The sequence below is a fragment of the Sardina pilchardus genome, chromosome 9 (genome assembly GCF_963854185.1).
Source record: "Sardina pilchardus chromosome 9, fSarPil1.1, whole genome shotgun sequence".
Taxonomy (NCBI): domain Eukaryota; kingdom Metazoa; phylum Chordata; class Actinopteri; order Clupeiformes; family Clupeidae; genus Sardina; species Sardina pilchardus.
Window position 1 is genome coordinate 4,836,272 of NC_085002.1, and position 24,141 is coordinate 4,860,412.

Here is a 24,141-nt window from a genome sequence, read left to right on the forward strand (position 1 = left end):
GTTGGCATGACGACCACCCGCGGGACTGCTGCAACTACCACTGTGGCCAGGTGGTGCAGGTGGCTGCAGGGGACTACAGGTGGTGGGACGCCTGCTGCATGGAGAAACACCCCTTCATCTGTCAGGTGAGCTGTAAGACACACCCTTTATGTGTCAGGTGACCTGTAAGACACACCCCTTTTTTATGGCAGATGAAAGGTGTGTGTGGGGAGGGGATTGTACCTATGTGTGTGGGGGGAGGAGATATGCTGTGTGTGGGTGGGATGATGAAATGTGTGTGTGTGTATGGGGAGGGGGTATTTGGGGGTTTGCTGTAATGGTGTGTGAGAGAGTGTATGTGTGTGTGTGTGTGTCTGTGTGTGTGTGTGTGGGGGGGGGGGGGGGGGATTAATCCTCCCCCTTATCCCAACTCCATGTCCATATATTCAGAATCTCCTCCCCTAGATACCAAGTCCCGCCCTGATATCCATAGTGTCCTCCCTTAAGTCCCAAGTCCCGCCCTGATATCCATAGGGTCCTCCCTTAAGTCCCAAGTCCCACCCTGATGTCCATAGTGTCCTCCCCTGTATCTCGTATCACCACTCTAATATCCTGAGTTCGTATATAAGGTGATTTAACTGTTATTGTCTTCCACAGGACAAGAAATGAACTCAATGATGAGTAATGAAATTACTCCAATGGCATGATATGAGGGTACCGCCTCTTATTCAACTATTCAGTTCCATCCCATTCACACACACACACACACACACACACACACACACACTGCTGCATCTTCACATGACTAATGGCTTTACACTGTAATTTCTTTGATGATTATTCTTCCAGATGTTGTTTGACAATTCACAATGCAAAACATGGCACTTTTTAAACAAATTCTTAACAAATAGATAGTGCCTGTAATGTTGTAAGAGGTTGTGCTCTTGATGTAGGAGGTATACCATAGACTTTAAACTTTAACACACGACACAACTGAAGTGGGCATGTAATAGGACTGCATATTTCTGTATAATTATAACTGTTGAATAATAGAACAGGCCACTCAAATAATAATAAACAATTAAATAAGAATACTGTACTTTTACTCTTTTTAGTAATATTTACAGATAAATAATAAACAATGAAAATACTGTATCTTTACTCTCTTTTTATATAATGCGCTTTAGGACTTTTACCACAGGAAAATGAAATAAATGTGAAATTATGAAATAAAATCAGAGTTTCTCTACCAAAGACTGATGACTGTTTCTTTGTGTGTGTGTGTGTGTGTGTGTGTGTGTGTGTGTGTGTGTGTGTGTGTGTGTGTGAAAGACAGAGAGAGTGGTAGGAATACCCACGCCACAATGTGTGCTTGTTATGAAGGCCAGATGAACAGCTGCACCTGCTGCTCCTTCTAGTACACTGATAAACACTCCTGTTGTACTTGCCACCCTGGTAAACTGATAAACACGCCTGTTGTACTTGCCACCCTGATAAACTGATAAATACCTGGCAGTGGCAGCATAGCCTAAGGAGCTGAGCTAGCATGCTGGCCTGTGGGCCATACTATAGATATAAAAAATTATAGTTGCTGCTCTTTGTGTTCCCTGCTATTTGGGATTTTCATAAGCAGCAAGCCCGAAGAGGCCGTTCTATATTGTGAATATAGCACAGCTGAGTGAAGCGAAATGAGACCAATTGAAGATGACTTGGAATGCATAGGAGAACAGAAAATGGCACACGTGTTTCTAAATCCAGCCCTACACAGCACTTATTAATGTTCCCAGGTAAAAAAAAAATGGTGATAACTCAGGTTACTGACAGGTCTTTAAAATGAGTAATTCTGCAGGCGGTGATCAAGCCAGTTCTGCAGAATGGCTCGATGTTCAGGTAAACAGCGCCACTCAGTGGGCCCAAACGCACATTTTAAGGTGAAATCAATATCGAAGAGAAACGGAAGAAAGGAAGACCAGCCATCTTCAACTTTGTGAATTAGATTAATAATCTCCTGTCCTGTCACAGTAGAAAACATGATATCCCACAGGGCTGGTGTAATTCCTTTCTGTTTCTGGTATTTTCACCTTGCGCTGGTTCAGTGTCGTAAGTCTGTCTTTTTGTGAAACTTTGGTAGGCTACCACAGGAGTAGCCATGCAGGCTAATATGGAGTGGCTAAATGTTAACTTCTGATCGCCTAATTGCATCAAAACAACCCAGAGTCAGATTAGGCAATTTCATTTTTCTTACTGTAAACATGTTAAACATCACAGGTCTGCCTTCAAAGCAATTAATCAGCGAACTGATTTTAAAGGCAATATTAAGTTATAGTTGTGTTATTAGCCTTATGATTAGCACATAGCTAAAAGCTCAGAACAGGTGTTGGTCATAGAATTAGAATTATTAGAATATCATCAAAAAGTTGATTTGCGTCAGTAATTCTATTCAAAAAGTGAAACTTGTATATTATATTCATTCATTACACACAGACTGATATATTTCAAATGTTTATTTCTTTTAATTTGGATGATTATTACTGACAACTAATCCCAAATTCAGTATCTCAGAAATCTCATTTTTGAATGGGTTTTGTGCAAGAGTTATCCCTGCTTGTAGGCCTACACTTTTTTCTACCACATCTTCTATTCTCTGATGAAGACATTTTTTTGCAGTGCGTAAGCCCAACATTTTTTAGGTCTTAGGTTAAGTTAGGCCTACAAAACTGTGCCTATGATTTTTTTTTTTCTTTCTTAAGACTTACACCCTTGTGTCTCCGAAGATTAACAAGTTAAACCAACTCTTTTAAGACGTGAAACATCTGGTTTTGAGACATACTGTACATCAGTGACAAAGATCTTCAAACTGCCAGCCTTTTTTGTTATAATTATTTACACTCAGGAACAGTTCAGAGAAATAAAACAGAATGCCAAACATGGGCATCATGCGCCCATGTTTGGCTGCACCCAGTCAAACTCAAACCCATACTGCACCCCGGAAAAAGGAATCGAGTGTGCTCGCAACTGATCTTAAAACCCTTTCATTTAAAATATTTGGGATTTACTACCTGAATATCAATACATTAGCTCCCTCCAGCCCGCTGCCTACTTTGAAATAACAGCCTTTGCTGCTTGAAAGAGTTTCGGTCCTTGTCCTGTGTTTTTCAGCTATCCATTCCCTGCGATACTTCTACATAGCTACACCAGGAATCCCAGCTTTCCCTGAGTTTGTAGCCGTTGGGATGGTGGATGGTGTGACTGTCTGTTACTATGACAGCAGCACACAGAGGATGGTTCCCATGCAGAGGTGGATGGCGGATAATCTGGATCAGCGGTACTGGGAGGAGGAGACCAGTCTGGCCAGGATGGCTGAGCAGGCCCTCAAAGCAGACATTGAGATTTTAAAACTGCGCTTTAATCAGAGTGACGGTGAGTTGAACCGCTGTTTCCGGATGAGGCCTGACACTTGTCAAGATATTGGCCGGGTTTCTCAGATTCATTAAGAAGCTCTTAAGTGCTATGAACTTCTTAGGAGCATTCTTAGAACGTTTTTAGAGCGCTCCTACGAAGTTCTTAGCACTTAAGAGCTTCTTAACGAATCTGGGAAACCCGGCCATTGTCTTGTTCCACCATTTCATATACTGTAGTGTGTGTTATGCTACCAGTGCCAGAGTGGGTATTTGCGCACACAGAGAAGAGAAGGGTGTGTATCCTCTTTTCTCACTCAGGAGTAGACAGCAAATAAGTACATTTTCCCAAAAGTTTGTGGGTCTTTATATGAAATGGGTCGGGTGCCTTTTCATAAATGGAATGCCACCAATCTACTGTAACAGCTCAGCTGATTGCCAGCTGATTACCAGCTAAGTGCCAACCGGCCAGACCCCGCTTGCATTGGCGGAGATCGTTCAGAGCGCTATTTAAACTGCCTTTGCCAATCTGCTGCCAGTGGCTTTTTCTGCTATGTTTATTGCCTCCTCACCTCCTCCCCTTAACCCCCTCATACTTCTGACTGAACAATGTCTTGCCATTGATATTTGTTCTGTGCTGTACCCCATGGGGATTTATTGCTGCTCCCTCTGCCTTTACTTGGGCTTTCCATTTGTGAACATGGAAGTGCACGGGGCGTACAGGCTCACAGAGGGTTTCATATTGTAGGTGTCATTTGTCTTTATCTCTCTTCCCTGTCTCTTAGGAGTGCATGTTTTTCAGAGAATGTACGGCTGCCATTATGATGACGGCAAAGCCACCAGCGGCAGTGAGCAGTATGGCTATGAAGGAGCAGATTTCATCTCCCTGGATCTGGACAACATGAGATGGGTGGCAGCAGTGCTCCAGGCCGTCCCCACTAAACTCAAATGGGACCGTTTCGACTCCCAGATTCAGGGCCGAAAGGACTACTTCACCCACGAGTGCACTGACTGGCTGAAGAAATATGTTCAGTATGGCAGCAGCACTCTGGGAAGGAAAGGTACATCAGCTCACACAACAGCGAGCATCTAGTATAATGGACACTACACACAATTGTTCTTTAGTGACTTAAGAACTCATAAGCCACAAACAAAACATCACATTTAAAGGAATGTAACATGTTGTTTGCTAAACATGTTTCTTCCAACTTTCTTGAGTATACTGTAGATTTTAGTTGCAGAAGACCACCATTATTGTGCATTACTGCTAGTCAAAGTGGAAGCCCTGTCTTTGGTTTTGTTACCTTGTACTTGCACAGCTCATGTCTGCCATCATCTTCGAAATACTTTGTGTTCTGTTATCCTTAATTGGATGATACAAATAGGGAATAAGGTTGGAACAAAAGGTGTACAGTTTCCTCAATGTCTCTTTCCTCTCCTTATATTTCCCCAGTTCCTCCAGAGGTCTCTGTGTTCTTGAGCAACTCCTCCTTCTCTCCAGCGGTGTGCCACGCTACAGGTTTCTACCCTGACAGGGTGATGATCACCTGGAAGAGAGATGGAGCGGAGATGCAGGAGGACGTGGACGTGGGGGAGACGCTGCCTAATGGAGACGGAACCTTCCAGAAGAGAGTCGTGCTCACAGTGTCACCTGAGGAGAGGAAGAAGTTCAAGTTTACCTGTGAGGTGGCACACCAGAGTGGAGAGCCAATCATCAGGACCCTCACTGAGGTCAATGGTAAGGTCATTCAAGCACAACACACACACACACGCACACACACACACACACACACACACACACACACACACACACATTAATATTATGTATTAATTTATTTCTCATATTTTCAGGTTTTTTTTTTTTTTTCCTCTCTAAATTGTCATCACATACATACAACAACTACAAACAAATAATGAAAGACATTTATTTAATTTTTGTAGCATTATAATATGTCTAGAGGTCTTTAAAATGTCAAAAGCAAAAAGTCTGCACCTAAGAGAAGTCTATGGCAGGAGCAAGCTGATATTAAAATGCTCTCATTTCAAGAATCAATTCATCTGTAAGGAGATGCTGCACTACTGTAATATTTGCATGTTGAACAGTATGGCACGACAGTATAGAGGACATTCCCCTATGACATTTTACCCCCATGAATGAGGATTACTTTTCTCATACAGGAAGCACTCATCTTGGCATCATTACTGGGTGGATGATGACAGCTCTTGTTACTGTTTGGATCATGTCAGAATGAAGACGTAAGGTGAGTTGCCGTCATGCAATTCACACAATTATGTAAAATGATATGTCTGCCTTCTGCCATTGATTCTGCTTTGGGATGTTAGCGTAAACATGTTAACTTAAACATGCACCATCTTTGTGTCCTGACAGAGAACAATATGGGAAAATCAGAAATACAATTTATTGGGTTGTACCCTCCGCAGTCCTGACTTGGTTAATTGGCTGTTGATAACCAGTGTGCTGGGGGATGATTTGTTTAGTTAGCATGTTTAGTTTAGCTATAGCATGTTACCAGTTCTGTTCATCATGTTTTTGCTCCCAGCATACAAAATACATTCCTTTGTGTAACAATGGCAAGCAATGGCATTGAGCCTCTGTGATTTTGCATTTATCTCCTGTGATTTTTGTGATTTTGTTCATTTTTGCACCCATTAATATCAAACCAGTAATTGTGTAATAATGTGCACATAGAAAACCTTTGTTATGGGTTTGCTTTAAAGTGAATTTCACCTGCACACAGAAAAATTCTTTGTAAAATATTCCCATTTGAACTTTGTTTTCAGAGTCTCTTACTTTCTTCCAACATCCCTACATTATTAAAGACTAAACTAAACTAGACATTTTCACATCAATAGATACAATACTGTATAATGTAACTGTGGGGTTTTAATATCACATATACATTCTGAGATCAGTTTAAAGTGGTAGCCTACTCAATGGGTTCAAAAGCGCTTTTGCACACCTCTTTGTTGAGACAGGTGTTGGACAAGTTAAGGCTTACCAGTGATACTTAGCCTATAGAAAAAGTCCCACACACTGTCCATTACGCATTAAAACAAACATTTATCACATTGTCTCGTTTCGGTCATGTTTATGAAGGTCTACATGACCGAAATGTTGTGTTAATAAATGTTTGTTGCATGCGTAATAGACAGTGTGTGGGACTTCCTCTATAAGCCTACTCAATAGGGGAAGTGAGACAGTAACTAGCTCTCATCATAACTTGTGCTTAAGTTATGGTTACGGTTATGGGATTTGGTAGACACTTTGTTCAGAACGACTTACAAATAAAAACAGTGCAATAGTTTCAATTAACAGTGAACAGTTTTTTTTTTTAATGTGGATAAGACTGCATTTAGGGGAATAGCTACAGCTGTGATCTTATTACACTGCATACATCTTATTCTTACTACTACACTGCACATATCTGTGCTGTTATAGTCTGCTTTTGTGAGGTTATTGCTACTACACTGCACATAATATGTAGGCCTACATGTTGTTCATACTGTAGGCTATAGCCATATTTACATTGCATGTTAAATGCAATGTACTGTTATCACTGTTCTTCTTATTATTATTATCGGGATAATTATTCTTCTTCCGACCAATAATAACACTAAAACCACTGAACCGTTTGACGTCATTCAAACACTCCTACAGAGGTCTTGTAACGGAGATTAGTCCAATATATTTTTGACATTTGTGAACTTTATACTTGTAGAGATATTTACGATAAAAGATTTTAAAATTCCCATAGAGTTAACGTTGAGACCCGTTGGCGGCAAAGATTAATTGTTACGTCAGTGCTCAGCTGTCAGTAATCAAGGATCTGGTCTAACGTTGAAGTAGCCTAATATCACAGCTGCGCTAAACCTGAATGTTATCGGCTTGTCCTAGGCTAACCGGTTAGCTCTGGGTAACGTTATAGCCTACTGTATTTAGCTAACGACAATCAGTCGCCAGTTGCACGTTTAAGCATTCTTCTGTCGTTTCTACAGAAGGCTACAAGCTCATTTCTAATAGCTTACATCTGTGAAAACATTAGGCTACAACACTAGAAGCAATCTGACGCTGAAATACAGTCCACCACTGCCGTGAAACCTGAACGTCTAGGTGGCGTTGCAACCATTGGAAACGTAAATTATTTGTCACACTGGGCCTACGATGGACCGCACAAGTCCACACTGTCCCAGTTTGCGGTTCGGAATACCCTGTTGGGGTAGGCCTAGTCTACCGTGCCGCGCCTCCATTACATTGTAGGCCTAACCTATATCCAACACATTATGTCAATATTTAAATCCACAAAGCTTGCAGCCAGTTAACGTTGATTGTAATTTGTAGCACAGAATGCAATCTTGCCAATTCCCCAGCGATACCAACAAACAGTCTCACGGGCGTCTGTCAAACTTTTACATGATCACAGCCACGTAGGCTATCTCTATAACGAACATAGCTAAACGTAAGGACAACGAATTCTTACCTTAAGGTCAAGTTATCCATAGTAGGTCCACTTATTTCCGTCATGCATTCTTCTGGATATGAGCTAGTGTAAAGCTTGCCATATTCCTCTATCTATCACACAGGTCTGACTAAATTAAAAGTTCCAGAAACACTTTGTAGGCTTAGGCTTTACCCTTACAAACCGTAGGCCTAATCAGCATTTTCTGTCATCCATCTAAAACAATAATGTTTTAATAGCTCAAAATAACGTTTAATTCTCGTCGCAAATCAAAATTCCAGCTCTAGCGGTTTTGTACACGCAGCCTACAATTTAACACTCTCACTAACGTTATTGTTGATATTCCTTAGTCTCCCAGTAAAGTGACCAGTCTAACAATTTGGCTCAGTAGCCTAATCTTGATGAGATTGATTCAATCTTTACTATTTCTTACGACAAATTCAATAGTGTGTTTGGTGGAACACTTTGGTGCATATTTAACTTGAACATTGAAACTGCACATAGGTGAACTTCAGTACTAAACAAAGTGTCAGCGCTTGCAACTCTTGTTTGAACTTGGCAACTTAATTTCAGTCCTTTAGTGTCATCTATTGTCTTTTTAACTAATACAATGCTTACACAGCAACCTGTTTGCATTTACATGCAATGGTAATTCCTTCCATGGAATTACATTTTCTAGTTAGTCTGCTCTTGTAGGTTACTGCTAATACACTGCACATATTTATATTAATGTAAACCACCTGTAAACCACCTGAAAGATCCTTCATTACTGATTAGCCTACTGACCGCTTTAACCCTCTCTACTATCACCACTCCACCTACCCAGAGCCATATCTCCACCTACCCAGAGCCATATAAAGAGATCTTTATATGGCTCTGCACCTACCTACAAAGTCGTTCTAACACCTCATAATAGATCAACATTCGGATAGCCTTTGTGATTAATTAATTCGGATAGCCGCCTGCAACTTACGATGTTAAAAAACATTACGACTGCGAATTGCTGTTAAGCGTCTAACCATTTAATTGGAAAGACAACCTATCGGTATCCTAGAGACAATCTTCAAAAGGTGAACAGGTAAGCCAGTCGAAATGTCTGTCAATTGACATGATCATTCCAGCAGCTTTCTGTCTGCTGTGTTGGCATACCTGTAGGCTAGTTGTGAGGAGAAACGGCATGCATAGATGCCTGTTCATTATTTGATCAGATTATTAAGACAAATCTCAAGACCTACCCCCGCCAAGGAGGTTGTGTTTTCATCGGGGTTTGTTTGTTGGTTTAGTTTGTCTGTCTCTTTAGCCTTAGCAAGATAACTCAAAAGTTACGGATGGATTTCGATGAAATTGTCAGGGAAGGTCTGATTAAATGACCCAAGGAAGAAACGACTAAATTTAGGAGTGATCCGTATTCCCGTCTGGATGCAGCGGTTATGTAGGCCTAGGTTTGTGCTCTGATTGCTTTTCTAGTTACAGAATGTAGGATCCATGGGACAAGACGTGTCTTTCGGGTGGAACTGCACCTCACATAATTTCTGCACCGCTATGTATAGTATCAGTTAAACAGAAGAGGAGAAAATGATTAAGCAAAATTGGTCTTTACTGTTATGTCGCAAAAACATTTAAACGAACGCGACACAAACTCGCACCAAATCAGTCAGACGGAGGATGAAGCAAATTATGAGAATAAAGGTAGCCCTGTCTATTTTTAAATAACAAACAGGCTAAACTCACTTTCATTGTTATTTCTCATTAGATTAGTGCTTAAAATGATTGTTTTATTGATAATATTGCTATTCTCCCTATTTTATAATTGTTCACTGTTAATTTAATTTGTTATTTGCATGTCGCTTTGGACAAAGGCGTCTGCTAAATAACCATATATCCATAACCATAAACACGACCAATTAGCCTACACATCACCTAAGTTTGCAGGCTAATGTGTGCTAATGAGATGACAGATTCCAGAAGGCCCACGTCGGTAATAATATAGGCCTAGGCTATCATGAGTTAAAAGCATAGCTACAATGAAATATAGCCTATGGAGGCCTAGTGTTTATATAGGCTATTAGTTACAGGTCGACTCAGTAAACAGAAGACAGACAGTCAAAACCCCGAGACCCCTGAGGCAGATCAGACTCTGACGTGAACGTTTGCCATCCACGTCATAGATGGTGAACATTCTATCGACTTTATGACGTGCCCCTATGAACCTAAAGTTACTAGAACATTCATCCGAACATTACCATTTCCTCTGAACCCCGATACAAGTGTAACACTGTTTAGCGTCTACTCGTCGGATAGAGAAACTAGCCTACTGCAATATCTTCGCAAGCTTCAAATGGTGGATAAGTAACCTAGGCTAAGGCTATGAATTTGTTTATTCGTGTGTATGAATCGTGAGTGTCTAACTAGTTTCTCTCAGTTTGAGTGAGAAAAAGGCTGCAATACAAGGATGCATTACACTAATGTAGGCCTATCATTAATGTATTGTCCTAAAAAATCCAAGACTGTCTCATTTATAATTTTCTGTCAACAGTTTACAGTGTCAGTTCATTTTCGATGTTCATGCAGTTAGGTTAAAGTGGAGGGTTAGTATTCAAGGATCTTTGGTCATTCTCAACCACCTTGCATCAGTGTATTTGTTTCAGTCAATTTATGGAGGAAAACAGCTGAGAGATCAACTTTAGTTAATAAACTTACTGTATATTGCTGTAGGAGCTCATTAGGAACTCATTTTTAATCTCTCCCATTTACACAGGTTCACATTATGGAAGCCGTTAAGAGCTTCGTTCCCTGCCTGAGCAACTGAGCTGAGACCCCAGCCAGGTCCCAGGACATGGGGAACACAGTGAGCTGTTGCTGCCGTGCAAATCCTGGGGACCGCCAGGAGGAGGAGCAGCGGTCACGACATGAGGGCAGTCAGAGCCAGCAGACCTCTGTCGAAGTATTGGAGGGTGGCTCAGTGACACCACGCACTACTAGTGCAGATAGGTAATGTAGCTCTTTCCACAACAACACAACGGGGGCAGGTTCTTAGATACGGGCGTTTATTTATCTGGATACACCGAAGTCTCCACACTCCATTCACGCCGTGAGAACTATCAAGTAATCACCAAAAGGATACATCAGTGTACAGTGTATAAACAACAAAACGATACAAAGAAACAAGGAAAAACAATATAAAACAAAGTAACAAATACCTCGTTGGCCGCTGGTTATAGAAAGAGGTTGAGCTTAACTTAATTCTTCTCTTCTGAGTACAAGTATACCAGGCCTAAAACGATGCATAAATTGGTTGGCTTTACAGTAATATACACATTAAGATAAAACGAATATAGCAAACAAAATGACATAAAACAAATGGAAATAAATACCTTGTTGCTGGTAGTTCTTGCGCACAGCTAGATTAAGCACTATAACTTAAGGCTTAATGCAAAATAAAGGCAAAGCTTAGCGTTATGGTCTGCCTCCACCGTGACAATGGCAATAATGAACTATGCGTTCTTTCGGTAGCCAACATACAGACGCGCCTCGCGCACAGAGTTTTAATAACAAATAAACAATTCTGAAACCATAGCAGCTTCGAATACAAATAAACATATTTATTCCTTGTTGATAAGGAAATGGAAATTAGAAATTCTATAAACTTAAGATTCTATTGTAGAATTCTTCACATAGATAAATAGAATAGAAAACTTAACATTTACACTCCCACCAAATCACTCATTTATTTGGAATGTGGGATTTCTTTGAATAACAAATAAAGAAAATAAATGAAAAGAGAACCAACCAAACAAAGGAAAATAAATAAAATATAAGTTATGTGTGGGTGTGTGTGTTAGTGTATGACTGTGAGACTTTGCTGACTTCAATTAGTGTTACTACTTTATGGATAGGTCTTTCAAGGTAAACTGATCTAGTGAGTGGTTTTCCATTGATAAGTGTAGTGTCACTAATAAGTAACTTCAGCTTTCGTACCATGCCATCTGCACTAGGGTGAGCTTGTATAACTCTGCCGAGCTTCCATTCATTCCTTGGCTTGTTGTCATCTTTAAGAATAACAATGTCGTCCACTTGTGAGTTTCGAGTTTTCTTTTGCCATTTCTGTCTTTGTTGAAGATTTAGTAGGTAATCTCGCTTCCATCTTTTCCAAAATTCATTGGCTAGAAACTGAACTTTTCTCCACCTTTTCCGTAGATAAAGATCTTCTTCACAGAACTGTCCAGGAGGGGGCAGAATGATTGATGACTTCATTGTAAGTATATGGTTGGGAGTGAGAGGTTCTGGGCCATTGGGATCTTGAAGATGTTCAATGCTTAGTGGTCTGCTGTTGATAATAGCCATGGTCTCATAAAGAAATGTCCTTAGCGTAGTGGTGTCAAGACGGCTTGCAGATTTGTCTAGCATGGATGTCAGGATGCTGCGGATTGTTCGAATCTGGCGCTCCCAAACTCCACCCATATGACTCGCTGATGGGACGTTCATTATGAACTCACAGCCAAGTGTTTGTTGACGGTCTTGATCCATCCCTTTGAGTAGCTCATAAAACTCTCTTTTGGCTCCTGTGAAGTTTGTTCCTTGATCACATCTTAATTGGCGAACAGGTCCTCTGATAGATACAAGTGTTCGAAGAGCGTTCATGAAGGCATCCGTTGTCAAATCGTCCAGAGTTTCTATGTGTACTGCTCTGGAACACAGGCAGGTGAACAGCAGCCCATATCGCTTTAGTTCTTTTCTGTTTTCTTTTACGATGAAGGGGCCAAAACAGTCAACGCCACAGTATGAGAAAGGAGGAGATGTTTCAGTTCTTTCTTCTGGTAGATCTGCCATCAGTTGAACTTCCGTAGTTCTTCTGTATCGTCGGCATTTCACACACTTGTAGATATGTGAAGAAACTAGCTTTCCGCATCCAAGGATCCATATTCCATTTGCACGTAGTTCATTTGTAGTCATGCCTCTCCCTTGGTGGTGTATTCGCTCATGGTAGTGTTTGACCAGCAGTGCTGAAACGTGGCACTTCTTTGGAAGAATTGCTGGGTGTTTAACATCATAATGTAAAGAGGATTTGGACAGCCGTCCTCCCACTCTGAGAATACTGTTCTTATCCAGAAAGGCATTTAGTTGGTGTAACTTGTTATGTTTGCTTAAGTTGTCTTCTTTCTGTAACTTGAGTTTCTTAATGTCCTCAGCAAAGGCTTCCTCCTGTGTCAGCTTGATGATGAACATTTCAGCTTCTCTTCGTTCTTCAAGGCTTGTTAGTTCATTTGTTCTTGGCTGAAGACCTTTTAGTTCTCTTACAAATCTTTTGAGTCTGGCGACAGCTCTTACAACCTTGTTCCATTCAGAGAATTTGGTGAAGCGGTTCAATATTGCAGGTACTTCTTTTGTCTTTACTGTATGGACGTGGACCTTGCGAAGCTCTGGATCAGTTAGTTCCACTTCTCCCACCGTCTTTTCTTCCTGTGGAAGATTTATTTTCCAAAGAAAGTCCGGTCCTTTCAGCCAGTTAGACTCTTTCAACTGAACAGCAGTAAGTCCTCTTGAGGCATGGTCAGCTGGGTTGTTCTCTGAGCTTACATGTTGCCATTGTTCAGGAGATGTGCTGGATTTTATGCGTTGAATGCGGTTGGCCACGAAGGTGTGGAACCTTTTGGCATCATTATTCAAGTAGCCATGGACAACTTTTGAATCTGTCCAGTAATACTCTTGCAGCTTTTCAATCTCAAGCTCTCTTCTGACGACAGAACCATTGCGGACTGAAGTTACTGCTGATGACAATTCAAGTCTTGGAATAGTTGTTAGTTTAGTAGGGGCCACTCTTGCCTTCCCCATAACCAGTGAGCAACTGATTTTCCCTGTTTCACTTATTGCTCTGAGATAAGAACAGGCACCGTATCCACTGCAACTTGCATCTGAGAAGTTGTGAAGTTCATAACGTGCAACCTCCCCAAAGTCAGACGGAGAGTAACTTCTTGGAATTTTCAAAGCTGCTAAACGTGGCAAGTCTATTAGCCATGCTTCCCATTGTGGTAGAATGTTCTCAGGGAGATCCTCATCCCAGCTTATCTTGTCTCTACACAGTGACTGAAGTATTTGCTTGCCGACCAAGATGAAAGGGGCTACAAACCCTAGAGGGTCATAGATAGAGGCGACAGTCGATAGAACTCCTCTTCTTGTCAGCGGATTGTTCTTGACAACAACTCTGAATTGAAACTCGTCTGCTTCTACACACCACTGAACTCCAAGAGCTCGTTCAATGTTATATTCTCTTAAATCCAAATCCAGATCTTTGGTATGGGCACGTTCCTCAGGTGGTATCATTCTCATCACCTCCTTGTTGTTGGATACAAACTTGTGAAGCCGAAGGTTACCAGTTCTACACAGGGCTCTTGCTTCTTCAACCAAATGTATGGCTTCAACAGGGGACTTTGTGCTTGTCAAACCATCATCAACATAAAAACTTCCATGGATGAACTTGATAGACTCTTCACTGAACTTTCCATGGCCTTGTGATGCCAGGTGCTTGAATGCATAATTACAGCAGCCAGGTGATGAAGCAGCTCCAAACAGATGTACTTTCATTCTGTACACAGAGGCTTTTGCATTTAGATCACCCTTCTCCCACCATAAGAATCTGAGGTAGTCTTGATGTTCCTTTGTGACATGAAACTGGTGAAACATTTTTTCTACATCGCACATTATGGCTATTGGACCTTTTCTAAACCGGCACAATACTCCAACCAAAGTATTTGTCAGGTCAGGCCCAGTCAAGAGCTGATCATTTAAAGAGCTGTTTTGGAAGCGTGCTGAACAGTCAAACACTACGCGGATCTTTCCTGGCTTCTGAGGATGGTAGACTCCATGGTGTGGAATATACCAGGCTTGCTCATCCAGTTCAGACTGTGGAACCTTTTCAGCATCTCCTCGGGCTATTATGTCATCCATGAAGTGAACGTAGTCCTGGCAATACTGTTTATCCCTTTTCAGTCGTCGTTCTAGTGAAGTGAGTCTCCGAACTGCACATTGTTTATTATTTGGAAGGTTAGGTGTGTCCGTCTTGAATGGAAGTGGAAGTTCATAATGACCATCTTTGTTCAATCTTATACCTTCCTTCACTTTGGACAAAAAGAGAAAATCTTCTTGAGAAACTGGGTTATCGTCTGCTGAGTGATCCGTGAAGTCTGATTCAAGTGCTTTAATTATGTCTGTCGGTCCAATCTCCTTAACTTCAGTTCTGCACACGAAGTGTACCTCCCTCTTCAGTTCAACTGATGGCTGTGCTGCAGGTGTCACTTGACACTGTAGGATTTTGTGGCTGGTGCCTATTGCATCACTGTAGTCACATTCTGAATTCGCACATCCAACGATGCTCCAGCCAAGATCTGTTCGCTGAGCGTATGGGTGATTTTCTTCTCCGGCAATGATCTCTCTTGGAAGGAGGGCTTGTTGGCAGTTATACCCAATCAGAAGGCCTACCTCACAATTTAATGGTGGTGGTATCTTGTCTACTAACTGTTCCAGATGAGGCCATTTTCGAGCTGTTTCTGAAGTGGGGATGTGCAGTCTGTTGGCAGGAATGAACTCTCGTGTGAAAGCTGGTGGCAGGGGAATTCTTTTCTCTGAATTATATCCTCTCACTTGGAGATTTGACAATTTCTGACAAGGTATGGTCTTTGACAGCGCAGACATTGTGGACAACTGTAAGCAGACATTCTCCTTGGTTGTGTTGAGGTCTTGGGCTATCTCATCCAAGATGAAGGTTGTGTCACTCTGCGTGTCTAGAAGTGCATATACAAGAATTTCTTGATCAGGATGTTTTGAAGATGAGACCCAGACTGGTATTGTTGATGACGTTTGTGTGTTCAAGCTCTTATGAGTGGTTGCGTTGGCAAATGACACAGCTGTAGCCATCTCTTCAGCATTTGTCTTGTCTTTTAGGTTGTAATTTCCACTCTTTACTTTGAAGTTTTCCTCATGCAGACATGTTGGATGTTTCTTCTGACACTTTTCACATGTGCTCCTTTTAGCACACTGTTTTGATTGATGACCAATCCTCAAACATCCAAAGCAAAGCTTCTCTGTCTGTATGAACTTTACCCGATCTTGAAGTGGTCTTTCAACAAACTTTCTACACTTGGCTAGGTGATGTCCTATTTTCTTACAAAAGACGCATGATGGTATATTGCTTTGTGTTGTATTTGTGGAGAGCGTCTTCGCTTGGATGGTTTGGTTTCTTGGAGGCTTTGGTTTTTCACTTTCCATGTTTCTGAGGGCTTGTATTGAAGACACAGGGTCACAGGCAAGATCTGCTTCTTTAGACAGAAAGGGTACAAACACTTTGAATGGTGGGTATTCCCCGGTTTCCGCTCTGAATTCCATCACTTTGCGGTTCCATTTAGACACTAACCAAGATGGTAACTTCAGCAGAATTTTTTGGTTCTCATTGCAGTCGTTTAAGACTTCTAATGTTTTCAGATGTGGCATTGCAGCCTCACAACTCTTGAGGAAGTCTGTAAACTCTCTTAATTCGAAGGCCTCTTTAGAGCTTATCTTTGGCCATCCATGCAACTTGTCTCTAAAAGATTTCCCAATTATGAATGGGTCACCAAAACGTTTTTCTAGTACTTTCCAAGCCTTGTCATATGCTGAATCAGTGCCTAGAACAAAGTAACCTTCAACAGCTTTCTTTGCTGCTCCACCTACATACTTTCTTAAGTAATACAGTTTTTCATTCTTTGGAATATTCTTTCTGTCTATCAGTGTTTCGAAAGAGAGTTGCCAGTCTTTGAATTTCAAAGGATCGCCGGTGAACAATGCTGGTTCTGGCGTAGGAAGGCGATTGGCACTTATGGCTTCTGCTAAAACATTGACCAGGTCACAACTGTTTTGTGTCTGAGGGGTAGGCATTGAAGCATATGGAACTTGAAACACCATGGGGCTTGTAGCAGGAGTTGCTTGGGTATTAACTGGCAGTGACTGAGGACTGAATGACAGACTTGAGGCAGGAACAGCTTGAGACTGAGAAACAAATGGTGGACTTGCAGCAGAGATGGTTTGAGACTGAGGAATAAGTAATGGACTTGTACCATGAATGGTATGAGACTGAGGTACGAATGGAAAACATGCAGCAGGAATGGCTTGAGACTGAGGAATGAGTGATGGACTTGTAGCACAAACGGCATGAGGCTGAGGTAAGAACGGCAGACTTGCAGCAGTAATGACTCGAGATTGAGGAATGGATGACGAACGTGTAGCATGAATGGCATGAGACTGAGGAATAAGTGTCAGACTTGTGGCAGGAATGACTTGAGATTGAGGAACATCTGAGTTAATTAAAGCACTGGAGGCTTGGCATTGAGGAATAGTGGAAGAAGGTGCTGAGTTAAGTGTGTAGGCAAAGTCATTTGCTTCAAACTGTTCTTCAGCTTGATCATAAACTCTTACTCGGGCTTTTGCAGCATTTAAGTTTTTTAATTCTTCTAAGACCTCAATGTTTGTGCGTCTACCTCGCATCTCTTGTTGTCTGGCTAGTTTTTCAGCTTCATGCTGTGCCTGACGAAAAGCATCTTCAAACTCAAGTTTTTGAAGCTCTGTTGCTTCCTTCTCCTGTTCAATCAATACGGCAATTTTTTCTTGGGATGCAGCAGCTTCAGCAGCAGCCTCAAATCTTTTGACTGAGTGGATGCTAGAATGTAAAGAACTGCATCTTGATCTAACAGAAGATATAGAGCTTGCTGAGTCTAAGACGGATCCAACATCAGGCCAAAGTTCATCTTCCTCTTCCTTTCCTTCAATTTTCTTCTGTGCTCTTTGAACAATGAACTTTGAAAGAGCTATGCAAGAATCCACTTTGCGCCGCAGGTTTGTTTCAGGAGCCTGTATCTGACGAAGATTTTCATAAAGGGCTCTTACCTCTGAACAAGTGCTTTGTACATTATGAATCAGTTCCTCTAACTCATCTTGTGAGGCCTCATCAGATAGCATTTCTTTGCCTACTTTTGCATTAGTCTTCCAGAAGCCATACGCAATTTTGTACTTACGTTGCACAGCCTTCAGACTTTCTTTTTCTTTTTCTGTCAATGTTCTAAGTCTTTCACTCCTTCTTAACGGCATTTCTCCTGCAGAGCTTTCTTCAGCAGTTTGGCAGGTACTTTTACTGAACATTTTGTGTGAATGACTACTAGAATTACTGTATCTGAATAACTTATGTACTGTATATGAATGTATAACTTAAAGTGAAAAAGTAGGCCTGTGTGTAAAGGCTTGAAGTGACCTACGTGACTTAGCTGTCTTAAATTCACAAAACAAACAAAACAATCAAAAAATGAAACTAAATGAATCAAATAAACTAATTGCTGTAATGGACTTATTCTAAATATGCAATTAAATATTGCATAAAGATAGTCTATTGTCAGTATTTGTCAGTGTTCTATTTTTAAAAATCAAAAATAAACATAAACAGGATTTACAGAATAGAAGCTTTCTCTTTAAACTGTAGCCTTCTTTAAACTTTGCTTAATCAAAACAGCGCAGTGCACAGAATCCTTAATACTGACTATGGTTTTTGCAATAAGCAAGCAGTCCTTATATTGCAGCTTTCAAGTTGCACCGCTCCTCAAACTACCTTAACTTTACTTAACTTAAAACTTTGTAGCAGAGTAGCCTACTTATGGCCTTCACTTGAAACTTTTGCTTTAAAAAGTCTTTGCTTGCTGTCGCTAAACCGACAGAGATTTTAAGGGCTTATCTGATAAACTGGATGTCGTTAGCTGCCGCGGACGCGTCCTCTCCCACTTCGGAATGAGCAGGCAAGTTGCAGCTGATGTCCGTTGCGCAGTGAAGTTGTCTTGTCTCTTCTACCCGCGATGAGCAGACGAGTTCTCACTGCAGCTCTTTCCACAACAACACAACGGGGGCAGGTTCTTAGATACGGGCGTTTATTTATCTGGATACACCGAAGTCTCCACACTCCATTCACGCCGTGAGAACTATCAAGTAATCACCAAAAGGATACATCAGTGTACAGTGTATAAACAACAAAACGATACAAAGAAACAAGGAAAAACAATATAAAACAAAGTAACAAATACCTCGTTGGCCGCTGGTTATAGAAAGAGGTTGAGCTTAACTTAATTCTTCTCTTCTGAGTACAAGTATACCAGGCCTAAAACGATGCATAAATTGGTTGGCTTTACAGTAATATACACATTAAGATAAAACGAATATAGCAAACAAAATGACATAAAACAAATGGAAATAAATACCTTGTTGCTGGTAGTTCTTGCGCACAGCTAGATTAAGCACTATAACTTAAGGCTTAATGCAAAATAAAGGCAAAGCTTAGCGTTATGGTCTGCCTCCACCGTGACAATGGCAATAATGAACTATGCGTTCTTTCGGTAGCCAACATACAGACGCGCCTCGCGCACAGAGTTTTAATAACAAATAAACAATTCTGAAACCATAGCAGCTTCGAATACAAATAAACATATTTATTCCTTGTTGATAAGGAAATGGAAATTAGAAATTCTATAAACTTAAGATTCTATTGTAGAATTCTTCACATAGATAAATAGAATAGAAAACTTAACATTTACAGGTAAGACAGAGAACAGTTGTACGCCTGTGATGTTCTACTAGTATGGCCATCAGTCAGCACAGTGCTCTACTTATAAGGCATAGATGAGGATAAAAATCAAGGATCAGCTGTTCATACCTGCAGTTGTATCTGAAACCTATTTTTTTATATTCATCAAACTATATCCTACTTTGCAGCTTTGACTCACGATTGCTCACCAATGATGAGGGCACTAGCCAGTCAAAACTAGACCTGCCAGAGATCTTGCAACAGGTGAAGCCTAGTGCATCCATACTTGCCACCAACGTCCATGTGGAGGCAGCTTCTGCTGTGGACAAGAGTATACTCCAATATCAAGAGGAGGTAGCTGCTGCAGGGCTGGTGTCGGAAGTTTTGACCGAGAGCAAACTCCGATATCAACAGGAGGTAGCTGCTGCAGGGCTGGTGTCGGAAGTTTTGACCGAGAGCAAACTCCGATATCAACAGGAGGTAGCTGCTGCAGGGCTGGTGTCGGAAGTTTTGACCGAGAGCAAACTCCGATATCAACGGGAGGTAGCTGCTGCAGGGCTGGTGTCAGAAGTTTTGACCGAGAGTAAACTCCGATATCAACAGGAGGTAGCTGCTGCAGGGTTGGTGTCAGAAGTTTTGACCGAGAGTGTCCTCCGATATCAACAGGAGGTAGCTGCTGCAGGGTTGGTGTCGGAAGTTTTGACCGAGAGCGTACTCCGATATCAACAGGAGGTAGCTGCTGCAGGGCTGGTGTCAGCCCAACTGGATACGAATGTGCAGTCAAAGGGTGCTCCCTTTGCAAAGCTGTACACAGGTTTTCATTTCATGGAGAGGCCGGAGTCCTTGGGTTGCTCTCTCAAGGTCCGTAAGATGCCGCTGCTGATGACGCCAATTAAGAAGACACTTTCTGAGCTTCATCAGCTTGTTGCAAGCCTAAATGGTTCTGCACATGATTCAGCCAAGGACATGAAGCTCAGAGAGGAGCTTTGCCATGGTGATAGAATGAACATCCTCTCCTCATTTAAAACCGATGAAGCTGGATTGGCTGAGATTAGGTAAGTGGCACCTGTTAACTACTGATATCATTTCAGACAATAATCAGTTTACCTTGGAAAGTCTTAGTGAGATGCATCTCCTTATTAACACTCATCTTTCATCTGTTTGTGTTCAGAGACTCTGCTGCAGACTCTGCCCCCCACGTGGTGTTTGGCCTGAGCGCGGCGTCTTCACTGGGCAACCTGGTGGAGTCACAGGGGACCTCAGTGAGATCCCCGATTTCCAAGCAGGATAAGCTACGCTTGGAGGCGAAGAGTCTACCCCCTGCACAGGCCATCAAATGGCTTGTGTTAATGGAGAGGCCATTGTCCCTGGGCCCCATCACCTTACCAGCTGTAAAGCTGGAGAACCGGCTGGTTCAGAATCCGTCAGCTGAGGTGGTGGTGAATGACGCTCCAAAGGGGCAGTCAACCTCTCCCTACAGTGAGGAGGGTCTGTATAATGGTGAGGTGGTAATTGAGAATGTGTTGGAGATGCAAGATCTCATGGAAAGGACCGGCAAATGATCTTAAATACAAGGATACAAGGATGTTTATTTGTCACATGTATATGATTACTGATGTAAAGAATGCACTGAAATTGTCAATTGTGAATGATTGCTGTACTGATATATTTTCTTGACATTTACATTTGTCAGTAAAAGTCTCTTGTCACTCCTCTCAATACAGCTCCAGATCAGGACCAGGACCAATACAGCTTTGGGCCGCCCGTGGACATTTCTGTTTACAGTGAGAGTGAATGGAAAGGGCAGACCACCAAGAGCATCGTCATCAGAAAAGTCTGTTTTACATGTTACGCTTGCATTTTCACTGTTCACAAGTTTATTGACAGAGGTCTGCTGGGACAGATTCTTCAGTCCCACTCTCGCAACATGCTGTCCCGCTCCCGCAATAATGTGCCATTTTTTGTCCCGGTCCTGCCTGCATCTGTACAATATGCAGTAGAGGTCTGTGCGGGACTCCTGCGGCAGTGCAGACCTCTACCATGAAGCTTGCCTTTAATCCTTATTAACTCTGTTTCTCTGTGTGGGCTATTCTCCAGGGCTACGCTGTGCTCTCCCACAGCTTTGGATTCCTCCGGCGGGTCAAAGGTGACAACTACTGTGCCCTGCGAGCCTCCCTCTACCAGGCGCTGATGCACACCACCAAGCCTCCTTGCTGGCTGCAGCAGAAGAGCATCTTATTGGTATGCCTATCTTCTCTAGGCTGCACATTGTTGGGAGAGTTACTGTACCATGGTCTCATACAGAATGTACTGCAGTGTCTCCCAAGAAATTCAACTATGTTTTTTTTTTTTTATTATTATTATTTGAAACTATTAATTTTCAAGTGGAGAAAGTGATAAGAAAATGTGATTCACTGTTAACCACAGTAATTTGTTTCTATCATAGTAGAGCAAGGTTTAATCAGGACCTTCAATGTATCAAACATTTCACTTGAATTGCCCATTTTCCTAGATCCCTGAACAGCTCGAGTCTCGGTATGGTCTGATTAAAGGCTGGCTGTTCCCTGACATGTGCAAACACACGGGTGGGATCGAAAAGTCTGTGGGTCTGCTGAAATGCTATCTGCGCCTTCTCCAGAATTGGGTACAAATATCATTTGTATACTGTTGCAGTGGTTAGATATTGTGTTACCTGTAGCAATATGTTAATCTTGGTTAACATTTTATTTTTTCATATTAGTCAGTATAATGCAAGGCACTGTAATAATGAGGTTCTGTATTAATGTTCGCGTCTCTACAGTGGCATGCTGCGGCAGCCTCCCATGGGGTCGAAGGTCGCAGGAGTGTGTGTGAGCAGCTGTTTCAGGGCGGAGAAGACGAGTTCGGTGTCATAGAGGCACTCAAGCTACTCATGCTAGCCCATGCCGTGGACTTGCATACAGCCAAACAGAGGGGCGACAACTTGCCAATTTTCTGCTGGCTGCTATTCGCCCGCGATACCTCCTCGTCCCCACGCTCGTACCTTGCCAACCACCTGAGTCAGGTTGGCTTCAGCAGAGGCATGGAGCAGGTGAGAGGGGTCAGGGAGACTGTTGTTGTTGTTGTTGTTGTTGTTGTTGTTGTTGCTGCTGTCCTATTGATTGGCAGACTGAATGTTCTATCAAAGGTTTCTTTTGTAACATTGCTTACTAATGTCTGTTTTCTTTATTTCTCCATTACAGGTAGACATGTTTCTCCTGAGTTGCGCAATGCGCCACACCATCAAGGTCTACCGCCTGCACATGGCCGAAACAGAGGAGTTCATCTCATTTTACCCAGATAACAGCATTCAGGGCAGGCACTGTGTCTGCCTGCTAACCGAGGACGACCGCCATTATGACGTGGCATTTGGCAACCCTGTCTGTGTTGAAGAGGACCTCTCTGAAGAATCTGACTGATTGGCCAACCAGCTATTTTGCTGCTGCTTGATTGTTGACTCAAGTAATCAACGTCCAATCATGGCTAACTCAGGATACAATATCTCACATTTTAAACTTATCCTATTAAATATATTATCTCAGCATCATATTTATGACTGTATTGTGAATCCTTTGTCTGGAAGATTTCCTTTGGAAGATGTAGACAAGGTATAGCTCATTGTTGACTAATGAATTTAATCGAGTCCGTACCTTTCCGGAAATGTTTATAAAGTGTTGTTAAAACGTTGCCAGTTGTAACAGCGACATTTCCGGAAAGGTACTGACTCGATTAAATTTATTCTGGACTCTCTATCCGACCACATAAAGACGTGGGGATACTTCGGTTTGGCTTTAGGGACCCTCTACTCACTACCACGTAAGTGTAGTGTTGTTTGGAACAGTAGAGGAGGTATAAAAATAGCGTTTTGTAGCGGCGAAAGACATGCCCACGTCACTTCCATGCTAACGAGTTTGGCTAAAAACGGTGAGCTCGAACTTTCTCAAAATACATCCGAATGACATGATTTTGGTGTCAACTCAAGGTATGTACTCCCAATAGTCCGAAAAATTGATTTAAAGTGCATTTCATCAATCATGCATTAATTCAAGTCATAATGATTCATAATATATTCAGGGATGAATTAATGCATGATTGATGCATTAATTCATGCATGAATTCATGAGAATTCATGTACTCTTATCTTAAAGTGTTACCATTGTATTTAGTTTGTGTCTGTTGTGTCTGCTTCAGTGAAGGTGTGTTAAGTTTGACTATGGTATGAGCATGTTATAGAGTATACTGTACGACTGATTATGTAATGTGTAAATGTAACTATGTAAAAATACTTATCAGATGTTGTCTTTGCTCAATTACCAATGATTCATCATTTGTTCGTATGTTATCTTGTATTGGTGCACTTCTTCATGGTATGTGTGTGAATGTGAATGTGTGTGTGTGTGTGTGTGTGTGTGTGTGTAGAACATATGCTGGACTTACGGGTGGATGTGGATTTCCCTGGCAACGATTTGCTGCATATCTGCTCCCCTGATGAGCTCCACTGCCAGTGTGCCTGCAGCCAGCATCACTCCTGCCAGTTCTTCACCTTCATCAGGCCTGACTGGACCCAGGACCACAGGTGCCTTAACCCATCACACCACCACTAGTTCACAAAACATACACCACAAATATACTGTACATGACCGAGAAATTCACCACCACTAGTAATACACCACAAATATAC

The 24,141-nt window shown here is 41.8% G+C and overlaps 2 protein-coding genes across 2 annotated transcripts; both read left to right on the forward strand.

Annotated features, from left to right (window-relative positions):
* The first annotated feature begins 1,939 nt into the window (after nucleotides 1-1,939).
* LOC134092490 (class I histocompatibility antigen, F10 alpha chain-like) lies at nucleotides 1,940-19,868 on the forward strand. Its single transcript, XM_062545380.1, has 7 exons — nucleotides 1,940-2,079; nucleotides 3,139-3,399; nucleotides 4,163-4,438; nucleotides 4,831-5,115; nucleotides 5,556-5,638; nucleotides 10,614-10,846; nucleotides 19,631-19,868. The coding sequence occupies exons 1-5, from the start codon at nucleotides 2,010-2,012 to the stop codon at nucleotides 5,627-5,629; spliced, it is 966 nt and encodes a 321-aa protein (XP_062401364.1). The 5' UTR covers nucleotides 1,940-2,009; the 3' UTR covers nucleotides 5,630-5,638; nucleotides 10,614-10,846; nucleotides 19,631-19,868.
* LOC134092118 (uncharacterized) lies at nucleotides 17,036-22,879 on the forward strand. The gene is made up of 8 exons (XM_062544916.1): nucleotides 17,036-17,046; nucleotides 19,631-20,497; nucleotides 20,614-20,996; nucleotides 21,140-21,276; nucleotides 21,540-21,683; nucleotides 21,955-22,086; nucleotides 22,243-22,512; nucleotides 22,664-22,879. Exons 1-8 carry the CDS (start codon nucleotides 17,036-17,038, stop codon nucleotides 22,877-22,879), a joined length of 2,160 nt encoding a protein of 719 aa, XP_062400900.1.
* Nucleotides 22,880-24,141: the final 1,262 nt, after the last annotated feature.